The following is a 17,165-nucleotide window of genomic DNA, read 5'->3' on the forward strand; positions in this document are numbered from 1 at the left end:
GCTAGGTTGCAAAATAAATGGCAAAGGATGATTGTCTTTTGTAGCTTATAGATCCACTACTTCGACCGGATTCCCGAGTCGTCCTGTGTTTCCGTACATCTGGGCGGCGTTTATCATCAGGCTGCTGGTGTTGCCGCCGGGACCGACCATCAACCACTTCCAGATGACACCGTGTATGCCGTAACCTAGAACTCTGAGAGCATCCAACCACCCGGAGTGAGGAAAGAAGTCGCGAATGAGACCACGCGGGCGTTGGTCTATGAGGGCTTCATAGGCGCGTTGGCAGTCGTCGAAATGGACGGTTTGGCGGCCATGGCCCCAGTGTACGTGGCCGAATACGTGGAGCTTGGGACGCACCCGCCAGACCTCCTCAAGCAGTCCCGGACATCCAAGGCCCAAGTCCATATGGCTTTTCTGGAACGTATTAGAGCGAGTGAGGTGATGATATGAGGAGACGTACCGGTGGTGCATGAGTGATAAGAATGTCAGTATCGATGGGAACAGTGTTAGCCCAAGGCGGCGAGGCGCGGTCGTATTGGAAGGCCATTTCGGCGCCGCCACAGGCAGGAATATCAGGGGCTCCATAGACTTTGAGGCGACGGCCGCCTTTGAACTCCAGCGTTACCGCATCACGAACGAGATAGCGGATGCCTTTGAAGTCAAGCGTCTTGCCGCGGTCTTCAGGCAGACGGGAACTGGGGTCAAAGTAGCTGTCGTGGTTGCCGCAGACGATGATCTTGTGCTGATGAGGGAAAGAAGCAAGCCAATCGATCTGGGCCTGGATGTCGGCAGCGGTACCGGCATTTGTGAGGTCGCCGGCATGGATGAGCAGATCGCCCGGAGGAAGGCCGACATTGGTATGGTCGTGAGTGTCCGAGATGCAGACGACTCGAACTGCGGGCTTGTCGCGGGGCGGTCTGAAAGGGCGGCCGCGAAGGAAAAGAAAGATATTGTAGATTATCGTGACGAGAAAGTGGAGAGGTGAAATGAGGAGCGAGTCGAGTAGTGTTGGAGGCTCCCAGTTGTTTTTGCGGCGAAGGCCGAGGGCCGTAAGGATGCTCATTGGAGGCGAGAGGCGATCCGCTGCTCAGGAGCCTTGCCTTGATGTCCGAGGGTGATTTATTTGAGGTCATACAAGATCCATGCGGCTGCGGGTTGCGAGGGGTAATGGTTCGAATTGAGTTGAGGCTCAGGGAAATTGGCGAGAATGAGGTTGAGATCTTCACATGGGACGGAAGAGCTCCAGGAGCTAGTCGCAGCCCGCTGAAACCCCACGGATGACAACACCACCATCACCGCCAATCCATTATTTTAGCGTGGCAGCCGTCGGTCGTACAGGGAACACTTGTGAACACTGAAGCTGGGATGGCGGGCGGTGGGTTCGATGAAAGACACCGGACACAACTCACTCGCTACTCACTCACCCACACACTGACTGGCCGACAGCTGGCATGAGGGGCGGGTCGGTCTGGTAGGTAGATGGCAGTGGAGGGGTTGGATCATTGCGAGCTGGAGCTTCCATGTTCCCTGGAAAGCAGCGCCCCCTGTCAAGCTGGAAAGCAGGGCCCTGCGTGGTGACGTGACCCTCCCGCGCCCAAGCTTTTGCTCCTGCAAAAAACCTGCCAAGCAAGACATCGTCGTTCCGTCATTATTTCAGCCACTTGCTGCCTTTAATTGTTCCAAACGACTTGCTTATAACGCCTCGGCCTCGCCTTCCATTATCTGTCTGGGAATCTTGGATAGCCAGCCGAGGGATTGCGTCCCAACTTTGCCGACCAAACCAACCACAAGCAACCTACCCGTCATCCGTGCTCAAGCTCTCGAGCTTGGGACGAACTCCTTACGCATTCATGGCAAGCATCAGAGACCTCTACAGTAACAAGGACACGGCTGGATTGGATCACAACTTTGGTGTCGATTATGTGATCAATTACAAGATCCCTCAGGAAGGTACGACTTAGCTCCAGCCCATCCCATCCGTAGAGAGTCTGGCCTTTCTAACAACGGTGCATCGCAGAGAGGGTCGAAGCTGAGGCCAACTTCGTCGAGCTCATCGAAGGCCTCACCAGCGTTGGCCTGACCACCGAGGTCCGTAGAGGTGACAAGCATTCGCTTCTCGTCTTCGTCAAGATTGCCTCCGACAAGTTTCTCGCAGACCAGGTCTACCGGTCCCGACTCCAGGACTGGCTACATGGTGCCCGTACCGTCGGCCCTGATTCCGATCTCTCTCAGGCTCTGCGCGATGAGCCCGTCTCCGAAGCCGAACGTCTGCGGCTTGTATACCTGCTTATTGTGAAACCCAGGAATGAGGGCGGCGCCGGCATCACTCCCCAGTCTGGCCGCTGGAAGCACGTGGACTGCATCTTTCCCCTTCACAACCACACCTTCAACAAGCAATGGATCAAGAAAATGAGCACTAAAGGCCAGACCGATGAGGCCGACCTCGATGAGATTCGCGATAAGTTCGGCGAGAACGTCGCTTTCTACTTCGCTTTCATGCAGTCGTACTTCAAGTTCCTCGTCTTCCCTGCCGGAGCCGGCTTCGCCGCTTGGATGTTCCTTGGTCAGTTCTCCTGGCTCTATGCTCTGGCGAGCTGCCTGTGGTCTGTCGTTTTCTTCGAGTTCTGGAAAAAGAAGGAGGTCGATCTGGCAGTTGAGTGGGGCGTCCGTGGCGTCTCCAACATCCAGCATCCGAGACCACAGTTTGTCTATGAACGCCAAGCTGAGGATCCCATCACCGGAGAACCCGTCAAGATCTACTCGCCCATCAAGCGTCTGCAGACCCAGCTTCTTCAAATCCCTTTCGCCGCTGCCTGCATTGTGGTTCTAGGGTCTCTTATTGTGACCTGTAACTCCCTGGAGATCTTCATCAATGAGGTCTACAAGGGTCCTTTCCAGGCGTATCTCGTAAGTGTGCATACTGAAGGAATGGCTCTTAACTGACATTTCTCAGGGCTTTCTTCCGACGATCATCTTGGTTGTCCTGACACCAACTTTCTCCACTGTGCTCACCAAGTTTGCCAATCAACTCACTGAGATGGAGAACTATGAGACGATCGATAGCAAGTTCTGTCAGCTAAGCTTTTTAAAGACCCAACTGACAATCTTCAGCTCATCATGCGGCCTTGGTTCAGAAGGAATTCGTCCTCAACTTTCTGACCTCGTACATGGCCCTCTTCTTCACTGCTTTCGTCTACCTGCCGTTCGGCGACCGTCTCACGCCTTTCCTCAACTTCTGGCGCTCTACCGCTCAGATGCTCACCCCTAAAGATGCCAAGTTTCAGACCCAAGACTTTGTCATCAACCCGGAGCGAATCAGCAAGCAGATGTTCTACTTTACCGTCACCGCCCAAGTCGTCAATTTCGCCACCGAGGTTATCGTTCCGTATGTCAAACGCCAGGTTTTCCAGGAAGTTCGTGAGGTGCAATCCAAGATGTCCAAGGATGATACAGCCGCCAAGATCAAGGACCCCGTGGAGGAGGCCGCCTTTTTGGAGAGAGTGAGGAATGAGGCTGAGCTTGAGACGTATGATGTTACTGGCGACTACCGTGAGATGATCATTCAGTTCGGATATCTCTCCCTGTTCTCGGTTGCCTGGCCCTTGACAGCCTGTTGCTTCTTGATCAACAACTGGGTTGAGATGCGTTCCGATGCTGTCAAGATTGCCATTAGCAGCAGACGTCCTATCCCCTGGCGGGCAGATTCGATCGGCCCGTGGCTCAATGCTCTTGGATTTCTTTCTTGGCTGGGAAGCATCACCAGCGCTTCAATTGTATTCCTCTGCAGCGCCAACGGCGATGGACCTAGAGGCACGCCCTCCAGCATCAAAGCCTGGGGCCTGCTTCTTAGTATCCTCCTCGCTGAGCATTTCTACTTTGGTGTGCAGTTCCTCGTTCGTCTGGCTTTCAGGAAACTGGATAGCCCTGGATTACAGAAGGAGAGAAAGGAACGCTTCCTCATGAAGAAGAGACTCTTAGAACAGAACCTAGGCCAAGGCGTCTCAGATCACGCTGCTACGCCTGGCATTGAGAAGACCGAGGAGATCACCCTGCAGGCGTTGGAAGAGGAGGCCCGTAGGATCTCAACCCAAGGCCATGGAGGCCCCGAGGAAGCGTGGGTTTTTCTTTGTTTCTCATATCGAACACATGCGCGCAGACCAGCTAACTATAAGGCAGGTTCTGGCGTCGGCAGCGCGGTATGGCCGAGACCATTCAGATTGGCCGCAGCCTGATTTCACAGGTCAGTATGTTTTCCTCGAGATGGTAAGTTGCGAACTAATGTATGGCGTAGAGTACTTCTGGCAATGAGACGAAGGCGTAGACTTGCGCCTTGAAAAAATTGGAAGCGTGTGGAGTTGGCGAGACAGGTAAACGCTCATCCAGTCATGAGAATATGAGGGAGCCTATTCGGGTGTGTATTATTAGCGGTCATACTTATCAGGAGGTCACTGGCAACCGTGTGCATTTCAGACTCAATGGCGTTTGAGCCCTTTGACAACTGATTCGGTTACTTGGACATGCGAATGACGTGTACTGGTGATGAATCTCAGTTATGTGTTGACTGTGAAAGTGGAAAGACTGGAAGCAAGTTACAATCGGTGACGGAAAGGTCGACCGAACCCAGCTGAGCCATTTTGTCGACTGGGTTGCAGGTGACTGACTTTAATAGATAATTGCCTGTTAGGCATACCGAACGGCTCCAGTCGGTGTGCGCCAACACGTATTGTCATTAGGTAGGCATTCTACTCTGAAATGATTGTTTGGGAGGACGGATCCATCTGGGCACGACTATTGGGCTGCGCCTCTCGCTAGTCGTCGGCCTGCATGTAAAGAGAGACACACATTCAGTCGGTTGTGCGCCACAAAGTTTGTACGAAGCGTGCGGATGGAAGTTCTGCCTAACTTAAGGTAGGCAGCTTACAGAACGATGGACTTTGATCCAGCCTCAATTCGACCGACCATGCCCGCTACAATTCAATTACTTGGAAGCACCAATCGCGAGACCCAGTCAAGGAATGTGCCAGCCACAGCTACCTAAACAGCCCTATCTCGCATTCAGGCCTGTCGTTTGCTTCCGCGTTTCCATTTCCGCATCCTCGTTGAGGTCTTGAACCCACAGCCCGCTCATCGCCATCGCCCTCCATACCGAGTTCGTACACAGACTAGGCTTATCCTGGCGACCGTTCACGCGAGTTTGCGCGCGATCCCGGGCGACACCTTGCCGCCTGCTTTTCTTAAGAAAAGGACATGCCAGCTCAGCCCAAGGCTTTCTGGAGGGGTGTCTCGGCAGCCGTCTGACATCCGGAACGCCCTGCATAACGCCCACCATGCGTGCCCATGTCGTGTCGTCCTGTGGCCTAGAGCTGTCCTTGTTTCTGACCTGAGCTGCCTGCTCAGCTGGGAAATCTTCTTGAAAACCTTACCCTGATAGTTTTGTTCTTTCTTCACCTTCCTCTCTACAGCCGAGCGCGTTTGGTTCGGCGACAACCACTCGAGAAACTACAGTGAGTTATACCAGAACTAGACTTCTTGTTTTCAAATAAGCTTACTGATAGTCTGTCGCAGCTGTGCAACTTCCGTGCTCATCTCAGATTTACCCCGCCAGAACGACGGCCTGGTGATAATCATGGACATCGTCGCTGATTTGGTGACGGGTCCCTTTGAGGAGATTATCGAAAAGGGGAATCTTGCGATACATAATGCGGGGGACAACAGGGAAATGCTCTCCGAGAGTCAGAGGGTGGTCAGGGGGGCTCAGAGATGTTTGAGGATCATCGAGCCGCTCTGCGCCCGACATGTAAAAGAATCGGAGGCCAGGTTCACGGATGCGCTGAAGGATAACAGTATGTGATCGGCCAAAATTTACATTGCCAGTTGGTTAACTGTAGACAGACGAGATTGCCGAATTTAGGTTACAGCTGACCCATACGTTGTGGGACTTTGAGGAGTATATAGAGGCCGACACCTTCGATAAAGCAAAGTTCACCGAGCTTTCGGAGCTTTGCAAGAAGGCGGGAGTTGGTATCGGAGAGATACTCAAAAGAATCAGGCTGGAAGCAGGGCCGACCACCCCGCTGATAGCAGCGCCATCGCCCTCTGTCACCAGTATGTGGGGTTGAAATCGACACTTGAGATGCGCTGACCGTTTTCTTTTCCCGCAGGCCATCTGGAACAGCCTCCGCTTGTTGTTCTAGACGCAGGCCGCGTCCAAAGCCAACCCCAAGGGAACTTGCCAGCTACCGAGCCAGAGCCCAAGGTCCAAGTGGTGGAACTTGAGCCCCCTCCTCCTCCGTCCACGAACCCGTGGGACTTGCGGATAAACCCTCCGATAGACACGGGGATAGAGGTCTATCTGAGCGATAACGTCGAGCGACGCCCTCCAGTGTCGAATCTGAGCTCCCCGACATCCGAGCCGAATAGCCCAGAGCACGAAAGGAGACTATCGCACGGCTCGAGCCGTCGGCTGGATACCGGTGTCGATCGACTGCTGACCGAAGAGGAAAGATATCTTGTGAGTCCCCTGGACATGCGGTCCCCTATACTTTCGTTGGGCGGCGGCTCTCTTTCGCCCAGAGGAAGAACGCCGTCGACGTCTTTAAGCGCGTCTATCCCCGAGAACCAAGCAGTTCAACCGGGCCAGCTGCCTCATAGATACTCCCAGGCCAGTTCTACCCAGTCGCATCCTTCGAGACAACGGTCGCAGGAATCCATGCATAGTTCTATATTTGATGGCAGGAGGAATGATGGAAATATCAGCCCTTCTATGACGGAGCATCGCGGCTCTGCTGCTTCAGGCCATGATGAACACATGAGCACCATATCAAGAGGACCGATCATACCCGCAAACTTTCCACCAGGAGTTCACGAAGGCATCGAACCAGTTCCGCTTGTCGTCGACGAAAGGGAAGGACCGATACCAGTAGAGACCGAGTCATCACAGAGTTCAAGACCAACATCCATGCAATCAACCCGTCCTAAAGACTGCAGCATTGGGTTGAGTAGCTCATTCTATCTGTATAAGGGTTTCTGCGAGGGCGCGAAGGAAGTGGTTCGAGGAAGTCCCGGCATCAAGGTCGTCAAGAAGCCTGTGAGTAACTCAACATTCAGACCAAGCCCCTTTGCTGATTCCAGGTCGAGGGGTTCTCCGGTGCTCACGTCGTCGCCAAATGCGAGAGCTGTTTTTATGAGGTTGATCATAAGCAAGTCCAGCAGGACGTTAACTACTCCGGTTTGTACCAGCATGGACTGCCAACGTACATGTAGCTTACTTGTCACAGACGAAGCAAACTACACGCTCAACAAAATCGGCTTTCGCTTGCGCTTTCTTCAGAAAAGCCACATTCCCACGAAACGCGCCGATGAGATCCTCTACGGTTGCGTATTCTGTGTCCACACCCAACATACCCTCGAAGAATGCGACGCTACCGTGTTCTTCAGCCAAAAGAAGCTCTTTGAGCACCTCGCCCGCCACCCACGACCACTCCCTCAAGTCCCCGGCATCACCGTAGTAGAGGAAGGCGAGGTTCCTTTCAACCTGAAGAACAATTACGATCTCCACCTCCGCTTGCCGCCGAAGCCGTCGCCGCTAGTTAACAAACAGCTCGAGCTTGTACAGTTGCCGAGTGCCACCGCCACTCAGACCGTGAAACGAATGTACGGCATGCGTCTCTTGTACGATCAGACGCCAGCGTTCGAACTTGCAAATGGAGCCAGACTGAGTGGTGTTGAATTCCCTGCCAAGTACAATGGCGAGTGGGTTATGGCTTGGCATGAAGGGAACTATGGTTCCGCCCCGGCGGATGTGGTGAAACTTGAACGGCCACCCAAGGCCGAGATCAAGATGGATACGACGAGTAACATATCTGCAACTGCGAGATGGAAGTTCGCTCCCCGGTCCAAAGATGGGGGCGATTGGCTTAAGTTTGACGTGGGAGAGAAGATTACCAGCATCAGTTGTGAGTTAACCCGCATAGTGAGATGCACGAGTTGCTGACTTGCCGGCAGGGGCTTGGCAGGATCACTGGTGTTGGTCAGGGACTAATGCCAAAGGAACCTGGGGAATCTTCCCCCAGACGCATATTGACAGCAACACAATACGTGAGAGCACGGATCGATCGAGTATCTCAAGTAGTGAAAGGAAGAAATCCGAAAGGTTCTTCGGGAGATTGACTAGTCGGAAGAGTTCCCAGAGGCCACCGAGTGTGGCGGAGGTGATGGTTTCGTCGGGTCCGCGGCCATCGGTGTTTTGAGAAGCACAGCGACTGGGAATTCACCTAGCGATGAGATGAGATTACGGGGTTCTATAGGAGTTAATCACAGGAACGGTTTGGAGCTCTATACCCAAGATGTTTGACGAGTAGATGAACACAGCAAAAGTTTCTTTCAGCTTACATGCATCTCACTTGCACAGTGATTTTCAGCCCGCACGCATTTGGGGGCACTCGGGACACGAACGTGTATCCTTACTTACTGATGCTTGCCAGAGTGTAACTGGTTTCGCTACTTGATACTCCTGCTGCCACAGGTGTGGGACCGAACGGCTGCATCTACGGAGTACACAAACAAGGAACTAAAAACAACCTATCGATAGGCATGGCATACAATCGAGGTGAGTTAAATACACCCGTCCCGTTTCTATCCGTGGGCCCGCGAGCTTCCGTAAGGGTGCTCGGATCGGAAAGGTTCATTCAGTCGGTTGGAATGAACGCGTGGGAGAATTGAAGCGGCGACGGGAGTACCTACCTAGCTCGCAGTTCGGGGATAGCCCGGGTTGGGCCGGTGCCTTTACACCGAGAAACGGGACGTCACCGATTGATTACCCCGCACCCCATTGACCCGAGGTGGGCCGCTAGCGTGAAGCGGGAGCCACTGTGGAGAGCGGCAGTGTCTGACGGTGCAATGGACAGCGAGCTGATGACCATTCATCGGTTTCGCCCCCGACCCAACCCCTTCTCGGCTTCTCCAAGCGGCCCCCCAAGGCCCAACGGCCCACGGTGTCGTCGAGACGATACCTCTTTCCCCCGAATTAGTTTACACTGTACCTATCATTATTTTTCTATTTTTTTTTATCAAATTATTTTTCCCCGGTTGGAGACCGGTTCTCGGACCAAGCTAATAGACAACATCTAGAAGTTTTTCTGTCGTGTGTCCACTGCCTCCCCGTCATCGGTCTTGTCCCCGGGCTCTGTTGTTCTGAAATTACTTGGACCTGAGCCACTCAGCGGTTTCCTATTCCACCTTACATCTAACCCCGTGGAGAAGCGATTTGCCAATTGCTGATCTCTACCCCGGATTCGCCCTCCTCGACATCTCAACCTCAACTCAAATACCCCTTTCGTCCGAAACAGCGAGATATCCAAGTCCAGCAAACAAGATGGGCTTGAAGGGCGACGACATCGCGAAGCACAACAGTGCCGACTCCTGCTGGGTCATCGTCCACGTAAGTTTCGCTCGAAATGACGCGTAATTTCTAGTTGAGCGCAGTCGATTGACCTTACGCCACTCCAGGGCAAAGCCTACGATGTGACCGAGTTTCTGCCGGGTGAGTTCTGTGCAAATCTTAACCCTCGCGACGGAATTAGAGCTGACGCTGTGCTTCAGAGCACCCCGGTGGCCAGAAGATCATCCTCAAGTACGCCGGCAAAGATGCGACAGAAGAATTCGACCCCATCCACCCGCCAGACACACTGGACAAGTACCTCGATAAGTCGAAACATATGGGCCCGGTCGACATGGCTTCCGTGGTCGTCGAGACAAAGGAGGAGGACCCCGAAGAGACGGAGCGTCTGGAGAGAGTCGAGCAGAAGCCGTTGCTGTCCCAGTGCTACAATCTTATGGACTTCGAGGCCGTTGCGCGCAGAGTCATGAAGAAGACGGCTTGGGGATACTACTCTAGTGCCGCCGACGACGAAATTGTGACGAGACCGTCCTTCGAGCTCCAATCAAAATGCTGACTGGCTTTACAGACACTGAGAGAAAACCACGGCGCATTCCACCGCATCTGGTTTCGACCACAAATCCTTGTTGATGTCGAGAATGTCGACTTCAGTACCACCATGCTCGGCGCAAAGGTCGACATGCCTTTTTACGTCACGGCTACGGCTCTAGGCAAACTCGGTCACCCCGAGGGCGAGGTTCTCCTCACTCGCGCCGCCCGCAAGCACAACGTCATCCAGATGATTCCGACCCTGGCTTCCTGCGCCTTCGATGAGATGATTGACGCTGCCGAAGGCGATCAAGTGCAGTGGTTGCAACTTTACGTCAACAAGGACCGCGAGATCACCAAGAAGATTGTTCAGCACGCCGAAAAGCGCGGTTGCAAGGGACTCTTCATCACCGTCGACGCGCCTCAGCTCGGTCGCCGCGAGAAGGACATGCGCTCCAAGTTCACGGATCCCGGCGCCAATGTTCAGTCGGGCCAAGCGACCGATCAGAGCCAGGGTGCCGCGCGCGCTATTTCCTCATTCATCGACCCTGCGCTGTCGTGGAAAGACATCCCCTGGTTCAAGTCGATCACCAACATGCCAATCATCCTGAAGGGCGTCCAGCGCGTCGAGGACGTCATCAAGGCTATTGAGGCCGGTGTCCAGGGAGTCGTTTTGTCTAACCACGGTGGTCGCCAGCTCGACTTTGCGCGGTCCGGCGTTGAGGTGCTGGCTGAGACTATGCCGGTGCTGAGACGCATGGGTCTCGAGAACGCCATCGAGATCTATATTGATGGTGGTGTGCGCCGTGCTACGGACATCATCAAGGCGCTCTGCCTGGGTGCTAAGGGTGTCGGTATCGGGCGGCCCTTCCTTTATGCCATGTCCGGTTATGGATTCGACGGCGTTGACCGCGCCATGCAGCTGCTTCGCGACGAGATGGAGATGAACATGCGTCTCATCGGCTGCACAAGCGTTGACCAGCTGAACCCGTCACTTCTCGACACCCGCAGTCTTTTCAATCACGGAGCGACGCCGTCGGACAACCTCGCCACTGCAGTTTACGACCCGCTGGCGACGCCGACTCAGCGACCCAAGGCGCCCAAGTCCTCCAAGCTGTAGAACTGGGCGGTTCGAGGGAAGGGGGAATGTTTACGACTTGAGGGTGATTTAGAGCATGCATGGATTGTTTTGAGACTTGATCTATGCATCAGATGTATGATATATACACATATACACACTGCGCCATATAATTGTGAGCCATTCCATAGAAACCCGCGAAGGAATATTTTACATCTCGGTGTCTGCCTGCATTGAAACACTTGGTGATTTCAACGTTGAACTCAACATTCAACCCGACCCAGGAAAACTGCCAAGTGAAAACTGCTGATGCCGATGTCGTGCCATTAGCGACAGGAATACACGGATCCGATCTTCATGCATCAGAACTGTCACTGAATCACCCAACGCTTGATTGAATATTCTACGAAATCTCTCAAATAAAAGCGGACCACTGAAAGGATTGGTGTTGTCGATTGCTTAGGCAGGAAAATGGGCGACATGCACTGAGACCACGTAGGTATAGTACCTTATATAACACGTCCAACGAAGGCTAGGTACTTCTTACCACTGCCAGCGCATATGCAACGTTCAAGACCTTGCGGAGTAATATCACCAGATTATTAGTATCGACTCACATCTGCGAGAACAAATCCAACGGCCATGCAAAAAGTTTGACCGTTTACCGGGGTTTCCTCTCGCGTTCTCTCAGTTAGATCTAATGCTCGTTGCAAAGACATTCAAGCTCTCGATCGCAATTATTCTACGCTGGGGTCTCATAGCTCAATGATGCCGGACAGACGAGGCCAATCTCGCTGGCGTGCTTCTCTCACGATGGGACAGTAGGCCTACGATAACATACCTATTCCTCGTATTCAGTTTCAGATGGTCAGTGCGCCGAGTAATTAGTTGCTGCGAAAATGCCGAGGTACCTTACGGCCACCAGCGTCATTGATGCGGGGCCGATCACCGGCTGAGTGGATGAGCCGGGGAACGCCTCGCTTCCCACGCAATTATACCGTCTCCGCCGGAGTCGGGAAACACGACATTATTAATCATCTCTTCACAAGCGCGACCTTCCACGGATATTAAGAGCTTGCGGTGTCCAGTGCACGAATTAAGGTGTTTTGCACGGTAACAAGAGACCTGTACCGAAGAACTCATCGCAACGATGCCTAACTCGATCACCGTCAAACAAATCGAAGGAAAACCTGGAAGGGTTTACTACCCGTAAGATACTAGCTTTGGTTCGTTCGGAAACTCGACTTACACCCTTCAGTTTACAGCTCAATGAGGTCCCCAGGCCTTCTCCCGGACCGAAAGACGTCCTTGTTCAGTTAAGAGCCGCAGCACTCAACCACCGTGACCTGTTCATCCGACGTCATCTGTATCCTGGCATTTCATTTGACCATCCTCTCCTTGCTGATGGCTACGGTATCGTAGTGGAAGTCGGCGAAGACGCCAACAAAGGTCTCCTCAACAAGCCCGTCGTTATCACCCCTAGTCGTGGTTGGGCCTCTAGTCCCGACGGTCCCGAGGACATTCGCAAGTTCAGCGTCATTGGGGCCACGAAGTCTTATCCCGACGGTACCGCACAGGATTATCTTGCTCTTCCCGAGGGTGAGGTTGAGTTGGCCCCAGAGCATCTTACCCCGGCTGAGGGCGCTGCGCTGCCTCTTGTGGGACTGACCGGCTGGCGTGCTCTGGTCACGAAGAGCGGCAACGCTGAGAAGGGCAGAAACATCCTTGTCACAGGCATTGGCGGCGGCGTCGCCCTTCAAGTGCTACAGTTCGGCGTTGCGTTGGGTTGCAATGTCTACGTCACGTCCGGTGACGAAGCTAAGATCGAGAAGGCCAAGAAGATGGGTGCTGCGGGCGGAGTGAACTACAAGAAGGATAATTGGGAGAAGGAACTGCAAAGTCAACTCCCCAAGTCACGTCCGTATCTCGATGCAGTGGTTGATGGGGCTGGTGGTGATCTTGTTGGCAAGGCGGTCAAATTGCTCAAGCCTGGCGGCGTTATCAGCCAGTACGGCATGACGGTATCGCCGCAGATGGACTGGCTGATGCAGGCGGTGTTGAAAAACGTGGAGCTTAAGGGAACGACCATGGGTTCGCGGGAGGAGTTCAAAGACATGGTTGCATTTGTTAGGGAGAAGAAGATCCGGCCCATAGTCAGTCGTACAGTCAAGGGCCTGACCAACCTGGAGGGCATCGACGGGCTGTTCAAGGAGATGGAGGCTGGAAAGCAGTTCGGTAAGCTGGTTATTGAGTTTGAAGAAGTTGGTGCGGCGTCATCTAAGCTATAGACCGAGAAGTAATCGGGTTTGAATCAAAGGAGTTCATTATATAGCTCTTTCAAAGTGAACTTAATACGATCGTATCGTCGGCGCAGCGCGGACTTATTCCCCCTTAGCGATGTCCCTCTTTGGGGTAAAAGTTTCAGACACTCAAGGGGCTTGCATCTGGAGTACCCACTGAGCAGTGTATTTATAAACTTCCAACATGTCCATACACATACAGTTAATCGAAGGCATTTGGTTTCTCGTTAGTAAAGAAGACGGGAGGCAGCTTAGTTAGAGGATATTGGGAGTTACAGAGGAATAGTAATTTTGATTCCTCCGCGATATCCACGTATAAAGAGAAACCCTGACTAGAAACTCACGTACCAACTCAAATATTCTCGTTTGCTAATAATGAACATTTGAGGCGATCTTCCTTGGCGATCTCATTGTAGCTTCCGCAGGTGACATCGGATGGCTTTTAATCAAGGCCCACACCCTATAGCAGCCCGAGTACGTTTGAAATACATTTCGACTGTCTTATATAGTCCAGCTGCAGATGTTTGGCTAGATGCTGCGTGCTACGGAGCCGCAGGGGTTGATACTTCTTTGTTGAATCCTGCTTGCCCCCTCGTTTAGTTCTCGGATTTCATTCCTGTCTTATGAACACCGCCCACCAGCAGAACTTGCCAGACTGGCTCCTTCTTTTCCGGCTTCGTCGAGTACCTCAGGTAGGCGGATGACAGATACTCTCCCAAGCATTGAATTTAGCAAGACCCCATTAGAGCCACCACTTCTTGAAGTGTTACTCACTCTCTTTCTCTACTCGTCTCGCTTCGCAATAGTCATAGACACTCTCACTTCTTCATATTTCACCACCATACGAACAAACCATAAGAATCGATACCTACCCTCACCCGAGTGCCCAAGATGTGGCACGAAACAAGTCTCTTCTTGACGACCATAGTAATCATCCTCCTTGCAAGTGTGGACGCTTTTGATTCTTCAAAGGCCATCGCCACTACACTTGCCAACGAGGGCGGTATGCTCTCTGCGCAGGCCTACGTCAGGGACGCTTCTGCAAAAGGACACTCTAAATTCGCTCTCGGCCTTCACCTTGCCCCCAATACATTCCCTCATGACAATCCTTTCAACATTACTGAAGATCACGCTCTCGAGTACGGCATCAAGCTTATCCCCGTCGACAAGGAGCATTGGAACACGCTCGTCAACATCACCAACCTCAATGACTCCGCCGCCAGCGAAACCCACAATCTCCAGCGTACCCGCCGCGAAATCGACCCTCCTAATCCCACCGACTGGTGCACTCCCAATAAGAACCCCAGCCAGTGCACCTTTGGCGCTTGGTGCCACGAAATAAGTCGGAAGGATGTCCCCAACCGCGCCTGGGTTTTCTATAACGACTGCGAGCTCACTGGCGATCTTCACCCTTGGGCTTGGGGTAGTTGGGAGGACGTCTACTCCGGCCTCCCCTGGGTCACCGTCTTCTACGTCCACCCCATGTACCGGCCCCGGCTCAAGTATGCTGGCCGTGAGTGGAACAACTATGCCAAAGGCTGGGAGCTCTACTACCCGTACGGCACTGATGGTCAATATTACTATCGTCGGTACTTTGACTGCTCATCCTGAGTGGGAAAGATGATGAAACGATGCACTGGCGGGACCGGAACGTGAGGAAAGAACGAGCCACCAACGGAAGCATTGGCTCTTGGTATACAGCGGCAAGCACCGAGACGGAAACGTTGCGAGTTGGAAGAAGGCTGCTTAGTAAATGATTTCATATGAGACTGAAGCCATCTTGCTTCTCCAGGGTAGCTCTGTCACCGCTGGTCTTGAGTCAACTCCATTACACCATAATTGCTTCCATCGTGACAACACGCATTCTGATATACAACTTGGCTCGATGTTATCCTTGTAGTCTGCCACTGTCCGGGTGAGAAGGCTCCTCGACTTTGGAATGGAAGGGTATCTTGGGTGAGCTACCCTCTCATCCACGCACCTGGTGACCCTTCCTTTGCTGAGGAACCTTAGGCAAGCTCCGCTCCATTACTGACAAGAAACCTCACCACGTTTCACATTGCCACCCTTCACTCGTCGTCCTCGCTCTTCTTCCTCTTCTTCTTCTTGTGGCCCAGCTCTTCGGGTGGTACAAAATCCTTTTCCCTCTCGCGCAACTTCTCCTCCTTCTTTTGCTTCTGCTGCTCGATGCGGTCGGCCTGCGCGGCCTTGGACTTGGCCTCCTTTCCGAGGAAGTACTCTCCCGACTCGATCTGCTTGTCGACCTTGCTCTTCTCGGGCGCGGGCGGGAAGGGGGTGTACACCTTCTTGGACTTGTCGGTAACGGAGTGCGGCACACGTCTCCTGCTGAGCGTCTTCTTCTTGAAATTGGGTAGGAAACGGTCCCAGCTCTCGTTCGCAAGCTCCGGATCCTTTGCGAGCTCACGCTTGATCATGAGCTCCTTGATGTGGTAGATGGGGTGAATGTTGGCCATGCAGTCTTCGACGACGCGGCGTACTTCCTTGAGGCCTTTGAAGGGTCCCATGACGGACACTGTGCTTCCCTGTACGAGAATGTAGGTCTGAGTGAGGAGCTCGAGGGCCTTGAGAGTTGAGCCGTTGGGGCCGAGAATGCGCTGACGGCGCTTGACATAGCGCTCCTTGTTACGGACGAGGTTGCGGATCTTGATGACGTCGCAGGCAACGCCGTCTTCGAGAATCTTTATTGCCTGCGGCGCGGGGACGCTTCGGGCGAGGAGCTTGACGAGGTCGCGGGCATTGAGGATGGCAGCGGGATCAAAGGTTTTTCTTTGCGTCGCGTGTTAGCGCAAAGCTATGAGAGACGACGGGTACTGGGAAGGTCTCACCTTGTCGTCTTAACAGTCATGGAACCCTCGATCAAATCAAGCGAGCAGGCGATGCCCGTCTTTTCGAGGGCCTTTGTGACAAGAGGCCATGCCTCCTTGAGGTAAACTTCGCGGTACTTGGGAAAGACGATCGCGAAAGACGATTCTTCGGCGAAAGTGCCGCCTGCATTGTCGGCAGGCGTAAAGGGGTCGACCTTCCACTTATCGATGTCGTCCGTATCCCACGGCTTGTCTTTTTTGTATGTGGAGGGCATCTTGGGTGGACGTCGTCGTGTGCTTGACAATGGAAGTTTGTTGTCGTCGGATTTTGAGAAAAAGTAATGCGGCGGCAGCAAGGACTTCAAAAAGTTTCTTATCGATAAGTGTAGGCAGTGGGGCGCCCTTGGTGAGCGCGCCCGGACCACCTCAAGGAAGGTTGCGCGTTCCGAACAACGGTTGATCTTTTCATGGCTGGAACTGCGCGTCTCTTGTCTACAATCATTATCATCTTTCTTGTTCTGATACTGAACTGACTTTTGTTATTCTACGAGGTGGTTCGAATTACTGATATGGCCCGGGCACTTGGTACGCGTTGCAATTGATCAGCCTTGAAGGTCAACTCACTGTACCTAGACGGCAACTATAGGACCTCTCCGTCTCCAGTATCCCCCCCACGCGCGCGCCAGAGCATCAGACGCGCAGTATGTCTAGAAATGGATAGAGTCTGCAGACCACGTTTGCCTGCACGGATAGAACCGTCAGTGGCGGTCTGAGAAGAAAGGATTGAAAGTCGGTCTCCCAGCTTGATAATTCAACGTTGTGATAATCTGGAACCCACGTTTATTGTCACTGCCAAGTATGGGACCCTCGACGGTATCGCCGTTCATTATCGGCGGATCAGATAACAGCATCACCTCTCTTCCTTAGGTAGCTGAACAGGGGCGCTGATATGCCCCTATTACGTTGACAAAATCTCGGGCTGGCCCATCTCAATCTTCACAGTAAGGCTGAGGGGCTCTCCACTTGCCAGCAAAGCA

At 53.2% G+C, this 17,165-nt stretch overlaps 5 protein-coding genes across 5 annotated transcripts; 3 read left to right on the forward strand and 2 right to left on the reverse strand.

Moving 5' to 3' along the window:
• Positions 1-45: 45 nt before the first annotated feature.
• CkaCkLH20_01100 (calcineurin-like phosphoesterase) lies at positions 46-1,063 on the reverse strand (the record flags this gene model as incomplete). The annotated part of the gene is made up of 2 exons (XM_038883820.1): positions 46-414; positions 461-1,063. 2 exons carry the CDS (start codon positions 1,061-1,063, stop codon positions 46-48), a joined length of 972 nt encoding a protein of 323 aa, XP_038751415.1.
• A 787-nt stretch (positions 1,064-1,850) lies between these two features.
• CkaCkLH20_01101 (uncharacterized protein) lies at positions 1,851-11,045 on the forward strand (the record flags this gene model as incomplete). The annotated part of the gene is made up of 16 exons (XM_038883821.1): positions 1,851-1,950; positions 2,018-2,907; positions 2,954-3,071; positions 3,112-4,114; positions 4,177-4,263; positions 5,566-5,843; positions 5,893-6,105; positions 6,162-6,511; positions 7,022-7,087; positions 7,132-7,228; positions 7,278-7,955; positions 8,005-8,097; positions 9,366-9,439; positions 9,508-9,541; positions 9,601-9,914; positions 9,966-11,045. 16 exons carry the CDS (start codon positions 1,851-1,853, stop codon positions 11,043-11,045), a joined length of 5,475 nt encoding a protein of 1,824 aa, XP_038751416.1.
• Positions 11,046-12,153: 1,108 nt separating this feature from the next.
• Positions 12,154-13,291, forward strand: CkaCkLH20_01102 (zinc-binding dehydrogenase; the record flags this gene model as incomplete). Its single annotated transcript, XM_038883822.1, has 2 exons — positions 12,154-12,212; positions 12,262-13,291. 2 exons carry the CDS (start codon positions 12,154-12,156, stop codon positions 13,289-13,291), a joined length of 1,089 nt encoding a protein of 362 aa, XP_038751417.1.
• A 903-nt stretch (positions 13,292-14,194) lies between these two features.
• On the forward strand, positions 14,195-14,914 carry CkaCkLH20_01103 (uncharacterized protein; the record flags this gene model as incomplete). The annotated part of the gene is made up of 1 exon (XM_038883823.1): positions 14,195-14,914. The coding sequence occupies one exon, from the start codon at positions 14,195-14,197 to the stop codon at positions 14,912-14,914; it is 720 nt and encodes a 239-aa protein (XP_038751418.1).
• A 458-nt stretch (positions 14,915-15,372) lies between these two features.
• CkaCkLH20_01104 (rRNA assembly protein) lies at positions 15,373-16,403 on the reverse strand (the record flags this gene model as incomplete). The annotated part of the gene is made up of 2 exons (XM_038883824.1): positions 15,373-16,090; positions 16,150-16,403. The coding sequence occupies 2 exons, from the start codon at positions 16,401-16,403 to the stop codon at positions 15,373-15,375; spliced, it is 972 nt and encodes a 323-aa protein (XP_038751419.1).
• Between the last annotated feature and the right edge of the window lie 762 nt (positions 16,404-17,165).

Source organism: Colletotrichum karsti (assembly GCF_011947395.1).
Source record: "Colletotrichum karsti strain CkLH20 chromosome Unknown Scaffold2, whole genome shotgun sequence".
NCBI classification, from domain to species: Eukaryota; Fungi; Ascomycota; class Sordariomycetes; order Glomerellales; family Glomerellaceae; genus Colletotrichum; species Colletotrichum karsti.